Raw genomic sequence first — 19,432 nt, 5'->3', positions numbered from 1 at the left:
AGCATGTTTAACTCAATGTTATAAAGCATGTCTCAAATGTATTTTCATAGCTTCATAAACTCTAGTTCATTTATGTAGGTACTTTTTATTGTAATCCTTTATCTTAAACATGAAACTATTTCCTGATACTGTTTCTAGTTCTTCTCTTTTATGAAAAAGGGGGGGAAGAAAAGGAAAGCTGCCTTTTTTGTTACATGCATCAGGAGAGTCCTTAAGTACAGTAATAGTGCCCTGAACTTGCATTTTTGTACTTCTAACCTCAGAATGCAGGCCTAGCAACTAAAAAGCCAAAATAACATTAATTATGACTGTTCTTCGCTGTGGTTTTTGGAGTATAATTTTGGAACAGATGTCTGGAGGGAGAAGAGGGGGGAGGAAGGATGGGTTGTTTCTTAGCCCCAACTGGTTTTAATTCTTTCTTGAACATTTTGAGAATAGCTTTAAACGTTTGCCAGAGTTCAGTTAACATCCTGTGACTAAAGGTGGAAAATGTCCTACTTTGTTTTTCTTCAAACATATACCTGCTCTTGCTGCTCACGCCAAAGCCGGAGAAAGAATTGGATTCCAGCTGGCATGGCTTTTATTACCGTTACATTAATTTGCAGGTTAAGGCTCAAGTTGGGAGGGGTCTGCTGGATTGATTTATTTATTTGCTCTTTTTATTTTCATTATTTTAAAAAAGTGCCATGTAAAACACGGCCATTTAATTACAGGAAGGTTATGCTCTTTTGGGGGGAGCCTTTAACAGCTTATTCTTGTTCACATGAAATTGTAGAAAACGCATTTTAAAATATGTTTAAAGTAGAGACTGTGTTCTTGGGTTTATCGTGTTTTTCCTGTGCTGTGTATAAACAGAAGTTTGTACATTATTGAAAGCCCTTTTTTGTGGAAAACAGGATTGGGAAAAAAAGTTTATATAAGAATGCAAAATAACTTCCCGAGACTATTGGCGCAGTGTGACCATAAAACCTCAACAGCACATTGTGCAGTGACATTATAACAATTTGCTTTAGCACCTCTGCAGCGCTCTCAGAAAAGTCCTGTTCTACAGAACACATGCCGTGGTATCAGTTGACTGTTTTTTTTCCAGGATCAGTTCTTTACATGCATGTTTTTGTGATTAGTTGCTGTTTCACAAGGAATTGGAAGTGGAGATTTTTTTCTTCTTATTTAGCTCATTACATGCATGTTTTATTTGTATAAATTTATGCTCTCTGTAGTGTATCTGCAAGTTCCTTTTAGTGCATTTGTAATCTCTAGAGTGGGATTTTTTGTGGATTAGAGTGTTCTTTGATATACTAATATCAAGATTCAGATAGATCAAGATAGAAAATGGCACACCATTGCTGCTAAGGCCAGATAGAGTCCAGCTGTTCCACAGTTCTGGAGGACTATTTCTTTCTTAACCTCAGTGTTACTAGTTCTGTTTCTCTTGTAACCCAAAATGGTGAGCAGATCTTGTGTGTAAATAGTTCCAAATTTTACTGACAGTGAATAAGAATATGTCACACTAATAGTACTTTAAATAAAAACATTTATGTTTATTTTGTACCTTTATCATTTTAGCTTTACCTCCAGGATTTTAGGGTGATTGCCCATATAGGTTAGTTCATCCAAAATCATTCCATACCAAAATACACTGTATTTGGTTCTGTGTTTTACCTATAGGGTCTGCAGTGTTTGTATGCTTTCCAAAGTGGACTCAAACCTTGCAATTGAATACATTTTCAGTCACTTAAATTTCAGCATGAGCTTACACTGAGTATTTAAATGAAAACTAGGCATGATTTAAAATGTTGACTGGACCTATGTAGTGTTATATTTAGAGCGCCAGGTATAAAACTATGTACCCATCCATGGGCTGGGTGCAGGGTTACTTGTGGGTTCATCCTGTTGAGGTACCGCCCTTCAAAATAACTTGATAAAGTATCTTTTCAGACTGTCTCCAGGACTGTGGAAGTTACACTTGCCATTTCTGTGACTGTGAGATTGTGTGGAGGATGTCCAGAAACATGTACCTACATCCTTGCTTGCTTTTAAACGTTTCCCTTCCTCAGTATAGCAGGCCCTATTGGCTGAAAGCCACTCTTTAAATGATGCAAAAACCCAAGAAAAAGTATTTCTTGTCTAACTTCTCTAGTGTTAAAAAAACCTATCACTCTTTGAATCCATATTCACCTTACTACATGAGGTGCATTTTTTTAAAATTCTCTTGGTGCTTATTTGCTCACTGAGTCTTGCTTCAGCCAGTGACAATAGAAAAATAGTGTTTCTGAGCAGTAATAGTTCCTAAACAGCTTGTTATTTAGCACTTGATACTTGATCTGGGCTAGGAGAGGACTGGAAGGGAGGGTGGTTTCTCAAGAAGACATTTTTCTGGCCAAATCCTGCTCTGACTAGTGTCACGGGGAAGAGTAGGATGCGGGCAGCAGCAACGGCTGAAGTGCAAGATGAAGGACATGCTCCTGGCATGAGCGTGTGTGTGAGCAGCCCGGCAGCGACCACCACAGACCACACAGCCTGCAGGACCCGCTGCTCCACTCAGTGCAAGGCCAAGTCAGTAATGAGTTGTAATTGCTATTTTGATGGCTCTTTTGTGATCGAGCAGAGGGATGGAGGTCTCTGCCAGCCTTGGCAAGTGCCCATTTGACAAACCATAACCATCTCAAGCAGCTCCCTCGAGTGACAGCAGAGCTGCCAAGCATGCAGTTGGCTTTGAGAACAATTTTGCCTCTCCTCTCCCAGGAATGAGGCTCAGAGATATTTACTGGGTTAAGAGGAAACTTTATACTGCATGTGCTTAAGCCTGTTGGCTGAAGAACCGTGTTGCACCTAGTGCTCGCTTTATGGAGGAGCTTAATCTAAACTCTGGAATTGCACTTGCAGTCTAAAATACCAGCATCTGTAGCACTACACAGTACTCTGTTTAAGCTGCCCTCAGTTTTCTTTAGTTCTGTAACATACGTGTTTACATCATCTCTCTGGACATGAAAGATAAAAGGTTTCTTGCAAATACAAGAAGTTATTCTGAATGGACCTTCCGCAATGGCTGAAATCCACTTTCTCTCCTCTTGAGCTGTCTTTTCCCCCAGTACCCAAAACAAGCAAGCAAGCAAAGGAAAAACCCTGGCTTAGTCTGTTTGGTTGATCAAGCATGTGAAATTTCTTGCCTGAGTTTGCTGAACCAGTGCATTGTGCCACCTGCACCAGCTCACAGCTCTGACTCCTGCTATAGCTCCTAGACTGAAGACTTGCCTATCAGCCATGATGCATGGTATTTAACTGTTTTGTATTTTATTGCCTCTAGCATTTATTTCCTGTGCTTTATTTTAAAGGAAGAACATTTCACTTTGAATGACTTGATATGTCTTTAGATAAGCAATGAGTATCAGCTGTGTGAACATTCCCCCTGATAGTGAGCATGGAGGAGGCTGTGTGCAGAGAAGCTGTCACAGTACATGGGAACACAGACTTCTTAACAAAAGTGCTCTCACGAAACTGCTTCTATGAAATACAAACTGCAAGTCCCACATGGGACAAAGTGTGAAGTTGAATTTATGAGAGAGATCATTGGCATTACCATGAACTTTCAGTGACATTAGCAATGTTGGTTCCCACTGCAGTAAGCTATTTACTTATGGTTATTCATTGTATACTTAATACATGCTTTCTGGTCACAAAAATAATTGGCAAGGACATTTTGGGTTTGTTTTTCTTCATGGGAGGAGAAAGGAAGAACTTGTTCTTGATCAGAGGTAAAGATAGATCGAATTCATTGCAATGGCACACACAGATTGTGCTGGTTTTAATCAGCTTGGTCTTTTTTTATATTTCAGGACATAACTACAAGTGATATGCACCTGCTAGTTGAGGGGAAAAAAAATCCTTTGTGTAAATCTCATGGTGGAATGAATTCACTCACGCAAAAGACAGAATTTATCTTGGCTTCAGTGGTGTGAATAGCAAATAATCCCCAGAAACATAAAAGATAAGGCTCCAGATTTTCAGCAGTGTAGCTGGGATGTTGTCAATGCCAGACTGTCAGATGATTAACTCTTTGTGAGATGTTTCTGATTTATTTACTGACTTCACCTACTGGAAAAAAGAAAAATTAGTAGATGAGCGTTCAAGAGAAGAGATCTTTGCTGTAGGTTTAAGTGATATTCTTGCTGATTTTGATAGGAAAACTGACATGAAGAAGAGATAGAGCAAGTCTTTATGGTGCAACTTTGCTTTTCATTACACTACAAAGACTTTTTAGCCTTACTACATGGGCAGTAATCATAATCCCTTTTCATGCATGTATTTACTTTTGGCAGATACACTGCTGTGATGCAGACAGCTTTCTCACTTGTGATGGGTTGTGTTTAAATGCTGCATAAAAATTGAGAGAGAATGACTTGCTGGAAAACTCTGTGACCATGTGTGTTTCATAACTAGTAATTGCCTGTAATACTGTGGCATACTCTGTGAGATTTGCCTACTGGTGTCCCCCTCAAGTCCCTGCTCCATCAGTGGAGTCCATCTCCTTTTTGAGAAGCAGTAGTGTTATTTCAGCATCTAAAATTCCAGGAGAAGAAAACCAAAAAACTATCATTCTTTCCTTGCCTCTGTTTTGATTTGTTTAATGTTTTATGCTGCTGGGGGCAGCACAGATGAAGTGAGCTTTTTGGCAAGGCTGCTGGAGTGAAGAGAGGGGAAATGGTTTTGTGGGCCAGGACTGAGAGGATATTGTATGCAGGGGTGGGAGCAATGTTAGGAAGATGTTACTGAGTCATTTGGACAATAAAGCAGTGGGTTTAGGTTAGGCTGAGGTAGAACTATGTAGGCTCTCTGAATGAAAGCCAGATGATGAAATTGGATATGGTACAAAGCAATGAGCCTCAGAAAGACCATTGGCAGAGGAGAGAGGTGGAAAACACAGTTTTCTTGCTATTATAGAAGTAGTATTCAGTTACAATAATAATATTGTGTATTTGTACACTGTCTTGCTGAAAGCATGTGCTTCTCTGTGAGCCTTTCCCCTCCAAGTGTTTAGATGCTTCATCATAGAGAAATGTATGTTGTAGAGTTTTGGGGGAGGGTTTTGCTGTTTGGACTTCTGATTCCTAATTCTGATATTTTTTCTTGAGTACTGATGGGGGGAATGATCAGTGAGCCTTCCAAGCATTGCGTGAAATGGTAAAGCCATTAGCACGTGTGCTACAGGGACTGGCTCCACTCTGTCCCCCAGAAGGGCAGCGTGCCCCAGCAGAGCGTCCTGTTTTCCATGTGCATGGTAACGTCCAGGCGGTGATCAGTGAGCCAGCTCCCTTGGAGTTCTGTTCAGAGTTGTTACAAATACTTCTCCAAGTCACGCAGTTGTTACACCATGGAACAGGCTGTAGGTTAGATGCAAAGGTGCTTAATTTTTATTTTTCCTTTTAAAAAGTAAATATTTACAGTTATTATTGTGAAACACCAACCAAGGTTAAATGAAGCAGAACAAGCAAGCTACATCTTGATCAAAATGCACTGCTGTGCACTTCCCCTTCGGTGCGCTGCTGGTGCCCTGGCAAGCTGCCTGAAGGAGCCCACAGCAGCCGGTGCCTCAGGTTGCAGTTTGTACACCTGATGTGTACTGAGGGCCAGGGGCTCCTGCTCAGCGTGGGAAACGCGCCACAGAGCCACCATCCTCAGCCTCAAAGTACTTAATTAAAATACCTCATCCAGGGGTTGTTTATTATGGCAGCGCCAACCTGTGTGTTGTGCTTTTTGCTTCCCCAGCCTCTGATGTGTTGCATGCAATCAGTGAGGCACCACATGGGTTGCTGCTCTTAGACACTGACAACTGAGGAAATTAAATTCTGAAGCGGAATCAATTAAAAGCCTGACTAAATCAGTGTTGTTTTTCTATGACAACTGAAACAACATAGTTATTGAAAGGGTAGATATTAATTGCTAATTTTTTTTTCAAGACATTGGGGTTTTGTACATGTTGTTTATAGCAGCACCCTCTTAAATACATTTGGGTTGTTTGGTTTTTTTAAGATTTTTTTTAAGAGAGTACAAGAAATTGAGTTCAGTAGGAAAGATAAACTGCTGTGCAGATAAGAACAATGATAAACTGCAATTCCAGCTTTGTATAAAGTGATAGGCCTTTCAGGTACTTGGCACCATTAGTATGACCATTTTATGTAAGAAATACATCTTTATATGCTTATTCATGCTTGAAAAAGCTCATCATATGTGAAATCTGTAGTGACAAGTCTGGATTCAGAAACTTAAGACAATGGAGCATTTGCTTCTACTGTTCTAACAACTCTTTTGACTACACTAGACAAAATCTTGCATTTTTGTGCAGGTAAGCTAATTAAAATAAAACCATAAGGCTTGTCTGACCTCACAGATGCTTACACATGTGGTTTGGTCTCTGCTGTCTCTCTCCTTCAGTGAGTCTACCTGCAAGTAAAGTACAGGAAAAAGTTGTTACAGAATTGGGTCTTATTATACAAAGTTATTAGAAAAATTCAAAGGATGTACAGGAAAATGTATGGAAATGTATCACTGCAGTGTTTGTTTCTTCCCTGCACTGTACTGTATATCTTTTCTCTTATATACTGTATTGCATATTACATTTTATAGAGCTCTGATTGTTGTTTTATAAAAGCATGCTCCTTGTTATCACTAAAAGTAGTGATATCTTTAGTAGATGTCATACAGTCTCACATGATGTTTTCTTTAGGTGGACAAAATCCTGTAAGGGAGGAAATCACCCCCTCTGAAGGGGACTTACAAGGGGGTGATTATACTGGCAGAAATTGTTGGTATCGGTGTTTAGAACTGATGGATATTTTCTCATCCTATGAGTGCATGTGTGTATTTACAATAGGGTTTTCTGTTGCGTTTGCTTAAAAAAAACTACTGAGCTGAAAAGTTTGAAAGGAACAGCTTGAGGATTTTTTTCCATCAAGATACAATCAAGGGCAGGAAATCGTAGATGCAGAGTTATGGCTTTGCCTCCATTTTTTTATTAGTTAATTAAACTATAACAAGTCTTAACTTCATTTTAGGTTAACTGTTTTCCTAGAGTTCAGGAATCTTTTAAGAGGTCAATAATGCTTTCTTTGGCTTTCACTCATTGGGTGCGGAATGAGGAGGCACAGTCAACAAGGCAGAGTTCTGCAGATGTGCTGCAGAGCGCGTGTGCGTGCGCACATGTCAACAGTTGTTGATGGTGGGAAACCATCCATCTTTCCTCATCTGTGCACCACCCTGTACGGATGGAAACCACAGGAAAGGAACATGGATGGCCTGACATCTGTAAGCGAACTTACAGTATCTGATTAACGCTCAGGAGCCCTGAGTACTTGCAGCTACCAGTTGACATGCGTTTCTACTCAGTGATGGAGAGGTACGGAGTCTGAGTGAGAGTACCAGGGGAGGGGAAATCCAAAGGGAAAAATTTGAGAGACCATAGGTATGTATTTAGCTTCACCAGAAGGGGAAAAAAAAAAAAAACACCAAAGACCCCTCTGTACATTGCAACATGGGTTTTCTCTGTGAGGTCAAGATGCTTCTTTTTTAAAGTGCCGCGAGGCATCTGGCTGCATTTTCTTCTTGGCACGTAAAGCTGCCTGGAGGCATGCATTTAAAGGGCATATGAGGAAAGCAAATAGAGCCATGCAAGTGTCACATAACTGTCTTTAACAACCGGAGCTATTCCAGCGCTCAGAGCCAAATCGGCTTTCAGCAGAAAGGATGAAATTTAGCAGAGCTGGGAAAGGGAAGGGGAGGGGAAACACAGCACCACCTCCTGCTGACACCACAGAAGTTTCTTTCAGCTTTCCCTCTCCCTCCCTCTGTGCATATATTTTCTTTTTAATCAGCTGGGGCTCTTCCCTCCCTGGCTTCTTTTTTAGATTATTATTTATTTAAAACGGTATTTTTATAGTTGGAATTCTGCTTTCCTAATTTCTCTCGTTTCACATTTAACTTCTTCAGAGGATTTCACTGATAGTTATTGCAATTAAAAATAATAAATAAACTCAGCACCAGCTGCTCAAACGGCTGTCGTAGTATATCTGGAACATAATGCGGTCTGTTCAGGGCAGCCACACAATGCAATTTATCCCCACACCTGAGGGAATGAATTTCACAACTATAATTGCTACAATATAATTCTTATTAATGTTGTGCTATAATTCCTATTAATTCCAAAGGGCTAGTAAATGCATTAGGACTTGTCAACATATTATTTTACACTGTTTATGATCTGTAGAATTACGCTCTTCAGTGTTGTATTGCATAAAGAAAAGCGTTAAAATTAGCTTTAATTGCAGGGGGTGAAACCACATATTCTGTTCAGGCACTGGGAAAGACAGAAGGATCCTGGTATTCAAGGAGGAATGAAACTGCATTTTAAAATCAGTTCTTTGAACTTTCTGTGCCACGCAGTTAACAGTTTATGAAGATACATTAATAATGCCTGTCCTGGTTATTAGAAAAAGAACCACTGGTGTCTTTATGAAGGAATAAATAGCTATAAGAAAGATAGGTTTATAAAATTAAAAATAACTGTCTTCCAGCAAAGGCAAAAGTGGGGAAATTACAAGTCATTGTAACTGATGTAATAAATGCAGAATGGGTTATCTTGCTGTGCTCTTATTTATTTTTGTTTTATCTCACTTCCCTGCTTTTCTAGGTAGTGAATATGATGAAGAGGAAGTAGATTATGAAGAATCAGACAGTGATGAGTCCTGGACTACAGAAAGTGCTATCAGCTCTGAAGCTATTCTTAGTTCAATGTGCATGAATGGTGGGGATGAGAAACCTTTTGCCTGTCCTGTTCCTGGATGTAAAAAAAGATACAAGGTAAGCAGTAGTGCAGACCTACCTTATTTCCTGCTGGTGTAGTGAGGAGAGGGGAAAAAGCCTCTAAAATCAGTTTGTACGTTTCTTGTTTGATAGACTTTTCACATTTATGTATGTGGTATTTTAGCAGAGTACTTACTTTATTTACTGGTTTCCTCTCAAACACAGCCAAGATACCAGTTTTACAAAGGATGTGTAGCCTTCTGTATCCCTGTATATAATGTCAAGAGACATTATATATAGTGACTGTCTTTTAACGTTTTAACTAGCTTTCTGTTAATTAGCCAAATTAACTACAGAATGCAGGAGGTACTACCAGTGAAATAATCTCTGGGGTGCCTTTCACAAACACTGAATAGAGAGCTTCTGCCCATCAGTGCCAGAATTAATTCCTTCTGCTTAACTGCTAGAGATGCTGCCTCTCCTTTAGTGAGGCTGTGCCCAGGGTACTTTTCCTGGACAAGGTGATGTGCAGAAGGTGGTGGTTTATGTTTTGCAAGTCAGCGGTCATCTTGGAAAGACAGAGCCTCAGAGAAATTCCCTCATTATTGTGTCCTGGGTCCAAGCCCTATGTCTGCACAGCTGTCAGTGTGTCTAGCCTCACGTGCAGGGCTTGCATCCATCCCAGCATGACATGCTGGGAAATGGTTCTCCTCCCCCTTTTTTCAATTGCTTTCCGACATGAGAAATTTTTGTCTGTTTGTGGGAGTGAAACATCTTTAACTTTGAATCTTGAGCTGGCCAGAACAGAACATGTTGAGCTGTTGTGAGGACAGTAGTATTGCTTCACATGAACCAGTGCAGAGACAGATGAAACTATTGAACAACTTGGACTTCAGTATGGTATACTGTAGCTATTGACATTTGCGAACAGAAATAATGTGTTGGCACAGTTCTCCTAAATCACTTTCTGAAGTTTTTGCAGGAACTACTGGAAAGCTCAACCGCTGACCTATAACCTAGAAAAATCAGTGGGGGTTGGGTTGGTTTTATATTAGTTTTACTTTATGGCTTCTCCTTTAAATAACTGGCAAGTAAGGACTTAAAAGAGAACAGAAATATGAAAGAGAAATAGAGGAAGACCAATAACATTTGAGATAAAACAGTTGTGACAAGAATGAATGAACCATGCATGAAACTGTGTAGAGGATAAAAACATGCTTCACTGACACTGCAGCTGTTCTGGACTGTGGCAGCTCCTGTACAGCAAATCAAGACTCAGATTCCTACACAGATCAGTTAATACTGACAATACCTTCTTAAAATACAAGCAACAAAGCAATGTGCTTCCTTATTCCTTAGTAACATACAAGTCTTTTTTTGCAGAGATTAGCCTATACTCTGTCATGGTTATTCCTCTCTTTAGTTACAGGAAAAAAAGAACACCATCTCCAGGGGCAGGGCAGAGGAAAAGATGTTTTCAGACAGTTTGCAAGTATTACTTTGCAGATGTACACATTATTCAAGATTAATACTCTTCTTGTGCGTGGTAGAAGCTGTGCCAGATGAAGGGTATAATATAAAAGCTAAATCCCTAGCTCAGGAAGCAAACAAGCCATGGTGATTGTTAGAAGTCGCAGTGCCCACAGGGCATCTATGCATTGCAGAAAACATTCACTTAATAGCAAAGGCTAGAAGGAGAACCCTGTAATTTGCTATATCCTGTCTGTTCTCTGTTTGACTGCCAGCCCTCTGTCTTTTTATTGCTCAAATAAGCAAGCTGTTTCTGCCTGCTTCTGCTATCTCACTACCTTCATCTCAAATGTATGAGGACTGTCTAAGGGATATCTTGTACACCATTAATGTTAGCACAGTTGGACAGGGGACAAATTAATGACCTATAGAGAGGCTGACAGAGAGCAGCAGCAAATAAAAAAGTATGACGTTTTCTTAAGAGACTCACCTCTGTTTAGTCCTGATAGGAAAGCACATTTCCTTAAACTCTGCCTCACCTCATTTCTCTTTTCCGTGGTCTTTGTTTCCTCCCTTTTTTCTTTTCAGCCTAATTTTTTCTTTTTACATTTTTATCTTTGTTTCCTTCCTTTTAGCTTTCTGTCAGCTGTGTTTCTGGTTTCCTCTTCATCTTCCTTCTGCTTAACCCCCTCCTCTGATGAATTATTTGCAGAGTCCAGGCAGGGAGTCCTGTGATCAAAGCATTGGGATTTTGTGGTGGGTACTGGATAATCACAGTCAGGGCTGTAAAACAATTATTGTGCTCCAAACAGGAACACGGACATGTACATACAGTAATTGCCAGGCTCACTTTACGGCTGAGAAAGGATGCATTCCTTCAGGGAGTGAGGAGGAAAGGATGATATACACAGTTTTCTTTTGTCTGCCCTTAGGTGACGTACATTTGAATAGCAGAAGTGTTATTTTTAGGTACGTTATTTGTATTACAGTAGTGCTTAAAGGACCCGGTAGGGATGGGGCTCCTTTTTGCAAACAATGTACAAGGATAAAAGATGGCCTCTGCACTGAAAAGTCATTATGGAAAGGTAAATAAGACCAGAATGAGAACAACAAATACGCCCAAGGAATGGGCTGGGGCAGACAATGGAAACTGTAACAAGAACATGTTTATACACAAGCCCGGATGAGTATCAGAAGACCCTGCTGGCCTCCTGCCCAGCTGCTATCTCTTGATGCTTTCCCATAGGCAGTGCAGTAGAAGTGAGGCATAAAACATCTAGGTCTTCAGGAACTTTATTTTTTGAAGAAATAAATTTGCTCGCTTATAATTCACATTGTTACTCTGTGTAGCATGGCTTAGGTTTTCTTGAGGAGCTGAAGGTTCTGGAGGAAAAAAAAACAACTTTTTTTTAGTGATATGTAAATGTGTTTGTAGGATAGTCAGAAACAGTGAAGTGGATCAGGAGCATACTGACTTCTGGAAGCTTAAAACAAACCTCTGAACCAATTTCTGAAGCTTGCTTTCTTCTTCTCCAATTATAGTTACTGACCTAGAGAACAAATTACAAGTATTTTATAGTTGCCATTTATGGATATTTTCTTCATATGATTTGTATTTGATTCCTTAATTTTGATTTTTAAAAAATCATCTGCATGAATCAATGGAACCCAGAGATGTTGGCCTTGTTTTCATGGAGTTCACACTCACCAGATTCTGGATTTACATCTGCCCTATCCAGAGTGTGTGGGTAATGAGCAGTTACCCTGCTTTGCAAAATGCCACCTGTAGGAGCTAAAGCATGCATTTATCAACATGACAGTTCGTTTTCCTTTTATTCAATGCCACCTATGTATGCCAGTTATTTGGTCTGTAGCTCTGGAGAAGAACCATTCAGAAAGTGTGTATGTGATATAGGTAAACTTATTCCAAACAGCAAATGAAGTTTGATATAAAATGGATAGATACAAAAAACCACAAATTTGTCACAACTTTTCTAGTTTGTACAAATAAATAAAAGAGCAATAGATTTCTGTGCATCCAAGATGTAGCTTATATGCATGACCACTTTTTGGCTATGGCAAGAGGAGAAATGGCACCTTCCAAGAATGCAGAGGCATTGAGGCATTGGGCTTGTCTTTCTGGCAGGCAGCAGGATGAGGGTTCTAGGCCTCTTAGGTGGGGCAAAGCCCAGGAAGGCTGATCTAAGAACAGTGAGATGCAGCAGAGCTAAGGGAGGGAGAACACTGATGTGAGAGGGAAAATAAAGGAATTTGATTGAAAGAAGGGAGCAAGCCAGAGCTTGCAAGTTGAGCAGAGAGGAGCCAGACCCACAAAGAAAATTTCAGGAGGAGGAGCCAGGAGATACAAAAATACATGAGTGTCCAAGTCTCAAACAAGAAATCCTCCCAAACCATCCTTGGTGTCTTTTCCTTTTTGAAGGGAGTGGCAAGCTCTCTGCAGTGTAGTGGCTTCATGACTACTGCAGTGCAAGTGGCCCTGCCCAGCAACTGCTCTTGTGTCCATGAAACCAGGTAGTGCCAGTCTAAACTTCTCTATCTGGTCCTGATCTGGTCCCAGGTTAATAATTGTTTTTTCCTGTTTAAGATTTTAGAGTGCCCTTCTACACTACCATCTTCTTCCTCAATCATTTGTGAGAGTAAGGAATGAGCAACCTAAGTAAACCAGAGCAATAAAAGTGATGTATGAATTTGGCAGTGGGTTTTGCCATACCTCAGTAAACTCAGCCCACACATACAACAAAGTGTTTACATTACAGCAGTGGAAAAAGTGCTGAAGAGTTGACTGTAATTCTAACAACAGTTTTCTTTTAGCCGGGAGTGCAGATCCAGTTTCATGTCATACTAGCTCCTCAAACCTTCCATGGTCCAATTCATTCCATGTAGGTTTCTGGTTTAGCATTTGCTTAAATTTTTCTGCCTGAAAGTACTTTTCCACCTTCACCAAAGCACATGGTGTACTTGAGGCTGAGCAGGTCATTTAAAAAGCTGGATCAGGAGAAAGAGTGCCCTTGGCATGGAACAGTGAGGATATCTGTGACTGCAGGTTTAGAGCATCTGATTTAAACTGATACTGGTTTGAAAGTATCTTAAATTGATTTCTGACAAAAAGTCTAGACAGGTTTCTGTAGTTTCCAATACATATTATATAGGGTTTGGGGATAGTTTTGCTTTTCAAATTCTACTGCATTAGCAAAAGTTTAGCAGGTCACTTCAGGATTTTCTCTCCTTTGAAGGCACAGGCCCTCCTTAAGAGTACTTAGATGTTGACAGATGTCTTATGACAGCCCTCATGCCACCCACTGGCATTCTGGCTCCCTCACCCCAGCAGTCTGGGGGTGCTGAAGGTTGTAACTATGTGCAAAACCATCTCAAAGGTGCCTCAGGATCTCAAGTTACTTGCAGAGAACTCGAGTGCTCTTGAGGATGGTTTGTAGCTTTGATTTGCTCTTGTCTGTCTTGGTGGTACAGCATTTGACCTTCTCTGAGTGCTCTTCACCCAGAAGTAACCTGCACTAAAGGCTTGTATTTGTGTCTGCTTTGTATTGGAGACTGAAGACTCTCATCTCCCGGATCTCAGATGACAGCTGTGCGAGAGTATTTTTAAGGGTGTAAAGGACAGTTTGAGAACTTTAACAAAGCAAGTGCACTGAATTGTGCCTGGATTCTCTAGAGAAGAGAAACATGTGGGCAGATCAGTCACTTGCCGTCTTGCACTATGCCCTTTTTCCAGGGTGGATGTTGTATGCTAAGTTTTTCTTCTTAAAGGATTTCAACAAATGAACCTCTCCAGACACCCAGGCTGCCCTAAAATGCCATTTCAGCAGTACAGACTACACTGGGCATGGTGAGTTGTGGCAAGAACAGTACCACGCTCAACTTCATGAGTGAAAGCAAAGAACTGGTTTTGCTTAAAGATTAAAACACATCACTGCTGGGGCGCGGTTAACGTGCAGTAACTAAGGACCAGCATCTTACACAGTAAGATGAGAACACTGCAGCTGTCTGGGAGACGGGTGGTTTCTCTTGCCATTACAGTCCTCCCTGCTTGCCCAGTGGGAGCTGCAAGTGCCTTACACTGCTTTTGCTCACCGTTGCGAGCTGTGGTTAGAACAGGGCTGTGGAGAGGGGCACACAGGGGGACTTCCTCTAAGGAGTGGGACAGAATAGTTGAGGTTCTGACTTGGAATTAATTGGTTTAGGAAGTAGGGGAGGAGAAGGGGACACATTGGCAGGAGGGTGGTATTGAAGGTGTCAGACTCGTGCCTTGCTGGGGTTTGCTTTCTGATGTATCCAGAGTCTTGGGAGTTGTGGCTCTGTTCTGTTTACGGAGGGATTTTTCTCTTTCCTTTGTTTTTCAAACCAGATTGTCTAATGTGTGTAATTGCTGTAAACTCCAACCTGGAGTTTGCGCTTACTGTAAGATGCGCATTGACAAAACCAAACTTGTTGCTTAAAGAGCCAAAGCAGGGGATTTATTATGTGTAATACGAGGCGGTGGTTCAGCAAAGACAAACTCCCTAAAACTTAACTCAGTGGGTTAATTCTTACCCAGGCTGTTAATTAATTTTAGCTCTTTTCTTTTTTTTAATAGTTTAAAAGAACCCTGAGATACATAGCTAAAAACTTCGAAGGCGACACAACAGGGCCTCGGAACTATATCTTTTTGTCACAAATGGTCTTGGCATCTTTGGTTTCTTCCTAGGAGAAGCTGTAACGAGAGGCATTTTGCTTTATTTCTCTAAAACTCCAACCTTTTAGTGGAAGCAGTAAGAGACCACAAGAAGACAACTCCTACATCAGGCAGTATCACGACAGCTATTGAGAGCACAACAGCTTCCCCAGTTTTGGCCAGAAATAGCTGTAAAGGAGGACAGGGCTGTGATTTTGGTTTATGTGGTAGCAAGATGTTTGATTACTGTAGCAGAGGTGCTGCCTGTTTGATGACCTTGCCAGTGTACCAGTGTGTTGCGGTGCCATCTCTTGCTCTTTGTCCTCAAACCAGTGGAGATCAGTTCTGAAGTTGTGGCTGTAGAATGTTCCCAAACAATAGCTGTTTTGCAGATGGCTTTTCTGGATTGTTTTGAGTGCCCTGTGTAACTCTTTGGGCTGAGTGTTCCCTGCAGTTAATTCTTTGGAGACAATGTGCAAACTATCAGAATTTGCTGGTGCCTAAAGACATATCTCAAAACAATGACACAGAACGGAACAAACACACCATGGGGGGAGCTGCAGCTTTTTGAAGAAGTGTGACTTGAGTCTTCATGCCAATTCTTTGTTTGCTTGTAAATGAACCTCTGAATAAAATTTGTCAGTGCTATAGGGAAAAAATGTCCGGAAGGCAAAAGAACATCCATGTACGAGGCCATTAAACAGTCTTTTTTTGGAAAATACATTATGAGATGATGATCAGAGGGCTGAAGCACCTCTGCTACGGAGACAGGCTGAGAGTTGGGCTTTTCAGCCTGGAGAAGAAAAGGCTTTGGGGAGACCTCAGCGGTTCCAGTATTTAAAGGTGGCCTATAAGAAATCTGGAGAGGGGATTTTTACAAGGGCATGTAGGGACAGGACATGGGGGAATGGCTTTAAACTGGCAGAGGGGAGATTTAGGTTAGATATAAGGAAGAAATTCTTCACTGTAAAGGTGGCACAGGGTGCCCAGAGAAGCTGTGGCTGTCCCATCCCTGGCAGTGTGCAAGGCCAGGTTGGACAGGGCCTTGAGCAACCTGATCTAGTGGAAGGTGTACCTGCCTGTGGTAGGGGGTTGGAATTATATGGTCTTTAAGGTCCTTTCCAACCCAAACCATTCTGTGATGATTCAGTGAAATAGAAGTCAGAATTAGGCAGGCAAGTTCAGTACATTAGAACCACATAAATTGTTTTCCTTCCTGTCCCATCTCGTATCTATCTTGAAAGCACAACACGTGCACAACACCCCGCAGGAGTTCCAAGTCGTTTGTGTGATGCTGCCTGTGCCATTAACAAGTTCTTGCTTTTTAATTGGAAGCTCAGCTGTTCCCTGCCCACATGACCACTAACGTTTTCCTTTCTCGCTCACAGAATGTGAATGGTATAAAGTACCATGCCAAGAATGGCCACAGAACGCAAATCCGCGTACGTAAACCATTCAAATGTCGCTGCGGAAAGAGTTACAAGACAGCTCAGGGCCTGCGGCACCACACAATCAATTTCCATCCCCCCGTGTCTGCTGAGATTATCAGGAAGATGCAGCAATAACATGCTGGTCACAAACGTGCCAAGAAATCCTCACCAGCAGTTGCTGATTTTGAGAACAGCCACCTTTTTCAGGGGAAGCATTCAGCAACCCTTTCAAAAACAAAAATTAAATGCATGCTTTAAAATTTTCTGTAATTTTGGAATGATGTATCTTTGTAGAGTTAATGATTTTGTACATTTGCACATGTAATCATCATACCCATGTTCATTACTTTGAGATAAGGTGCTATCAAAGCTAGAGGTTCTCCAGAACACTTTTCTCCAAAACAAAACCCAGAGGAAGGGGGGTGGGTTGCCTATTGAGTTGTCCTGAGGCGGGAATCGGTGCAAGAGGATGTGAGGGGAGCTTGGCATTGGCACCCGTTGGAGATGATTGTACCGTGACAGAGACTTCCAATGCGTGCAAAACCAAACTGACACCACCCGCATCAGACTAGCGCTAACATGCCTTACGTAACGGAGCTAGCGTGGAGTAGCAAGTCTTTTAGGTAACGGGAATATAAATAAGAAAGAATGTTTAACATAATATGCTAAAAATATTTTCATACTTAAATAACATACATACGAAGGTGTGCTTGCTGTATTTTATATTATCTTGCAAATCTCTTTTCTTTTCTCCCTCTTGAAGTGCGGACACCCTTTGCCATTCCAACTAGTAAACAATCACTTTAGCATTAGAAATTGCTCCTTTTCTTTTGGACAAGATTCATCTTACGTTCACGCCCATCCAACTTTTGAGGACCAATATCCCAGTCCAACAAAATACCCATGAACTATCTATTAGAAAGACACTTGGAAATACTTAAGTGCAAATTTATGTGTGTGTGAGAAACAATTATCTTCATCCCAGATGAAGTTTTAAAGCACTTTGTAGTTCTCTATTGCCAACAGATTTAATGTTTTATGTGTTGCCAATTCTTGCAACTACTGTACGAGCATGTGCCTGTGGTTGCAAATAAAAATTACAAAGCCTATGCCTGGTTTAAGGAGGTCCATTACTTGTGCAAGGGAGTTCCTAAAGCCGCTCCCTCATGCTCATTGTATTTGAGATTTTGTGTGGGGTTTTTTTTTTGCTTCTCATCATAGGTTGCTGCATTCCCGTTGGAAGTGTCTGTTTAGCTTTACTGTTATTTTGATGAACTATGACATATGAGCCTTACTGAAAGATTAAGTGCTTCTTGCAGCAGGTGGTCAGAGACTGACTTAAAACAAAAGTGAGCACTTCGTGTCTGGACCACACCTGAGCACATGCTGCTCACCAGCCTGCCCCTAGCATTCCACTCTCACACACATGGTTCCTGCCATGGAGCTGCCCCAGAGCTGAGGTGGGCATCCCCCAGCATGGAACAGGACCAGCTCATGGCATTAACCACAGGGATTGCCTTTGCTCAGTTCCTGTTAAGTGCAAACGCAAGCTCAAATGAAGGAGGAATGAGCTTTCCCCTCCCTTTTTCCCCAAAGTTAAATGAAAACTCTGTCAGGATGATAATTACCTGTTCTCCTGCAGAGTAGAAGTCTCATTAAAACACTTTGGCATCAGCCTAATGCCCAAGCATGTGGAACACTCTAATTGAAACAGACCATCACTTTGTCAAACCCTGGAGAGGTGACTGTGGTTGCATCGTGCAGGGCTGTGAGACACGTTCAAGGGGTGATCCAGACATGTGAGGCCCTGGGCAGCTGCTTCTACCTACCTTCTGCAGCTCTGGCCAACAGCTCAGCCTCAGCTCTGCTCCTGGCGCAAGAAACCACAGGTTGGGTAAGTTCCTCCAACAGCTGAACAGTCGTAAAACGTCCTTGTTGCATGTAAATTCCTTTCGACTATAAAACGAAATTCCAGTTTCTATTTACCTACTCATTGTGACAGTATTATTAAACAGGTAAAGATGGGACTATTTTGTTATACTGTGTATAGTGAATGTATTGTACCGTGTCTGTGAAAAGTGTGCTTTAAATTATATTTTCATATGTTTTGTTGGGGACAAAGTACTTTAAGTTTGAAAGTGACAGAGGTTTGTTTTAGAACTGAAGGCAACTTAAAGAATTCCTGTCAGGAAAGCTGCTTATAAATGTAAATCAAATCACATTTAAAATAAACTGCCTCTGACCTAAGAAGCCTGCTCTGCACTCATTCTTAACATTAGTAAGAGTTCTTGGGCTGTGTATAGTCTGTGTGTGTTTTGCTTTGGTAGCATTAAACACCACCAGGGCCCTGGTTACCTGAGATTGTGTAGGGATGGCACAGGCCACCTCCTAAGGGTAGAATACAGGCTGCTTTTCTCCTGGAGGTTCATCAGCAATGAAGCAGCTGCCACTGTGAAAGGAGGATCATTAACATTGTAGTTGGGGGAGGCTGGGCCAGAGGCTTTTGGCTTCTGCCATGTACCTGCAGCCTCCCTGGGTAAGTTAGTGCAAGCAAACACATCAGGGCAGCTGTTTCATGGGGAAGCTTTTGAAGTAGCACCCTGTACACACACACACACGCATCTCTAAGAGAAGGCCCCACTTTGACACAGCCCACTGAGGGACCCCAACCTGAGATTTCCTGAAGTCTTTAATATGATGATTAACAGTAGTTTGGGTTTGGAGCCTGTTCTAAGGGCTTCCATATACTGCCGAGTTACAGTGAAAAAAAAAGTCTCTCAAGCCTTCCACACCTTACCTCAGACCATCTCTTGACATGAAGTTCACAGCTACAAACCCCTAAGGTTTACAGTGGGACAGAAGGAGTGACGCAGTAGCTGTTGCCCGAGACACTGCGATTTATCCGTATCAGGCAGTTTTCAATAGCCCCTGCATCAAGCCAGGATAGCGCACGTGTTCACAGGAGCACTGGAGGCAACAGATCCTATGCACAGCCTCCAACCCTGAGTCTCTCAAACAACATAAATAGACATGAGCAACAGTTTCT

General features: G+C 41.4%; 1 protein-coding gene across 1 annotated transcript in view; it reads left to right on the top strand.

Annotated features, from left to right (window-relative positions):
* Positions 1-18,636, top strand: part of JAZF1 (JAZF zinc finger 1) — a 190,252-nt gene extending 171,616 nt beyond the window's left edge. The window contains exons 4-5 of the mRNA XM_062602106.1: positions 8,684-8,853; positions 16,345-18,636. Coding sequence (XP_062458090.1) covers positions 8,684-8,853; positions 16,345-16,521 — 347 coding nt within the window. The 3' untranslated portion in view covers positions 16,522-18,636. The remainder of the gene's footprint in view (positions 1-8,683; positions 8,854-16,344) is intronic.
* The last annotated feature ends 796 nt before the right edge of the window (positions 18,637-19,432 follow it).

Source organism: Pezoporus occidentalis, unplaced genomic scaffold, assembly GCF_034315485.1.
Source record: "Pezoporus occidentalis ecotype Australia unplaced genomic scaffold, CSIRO_AGI_Poc_V1 ctg75, whole genome shotgun sequence".
NCBI lineage: Eukaryota > Metazoa > Chordata > Aves > Psittaciformes > Psittacidae > Pezoporus > Pezoporus occidentalis.
This window is presented reverse-complemented; position numbering and strand designations above follow the sequence as displayed.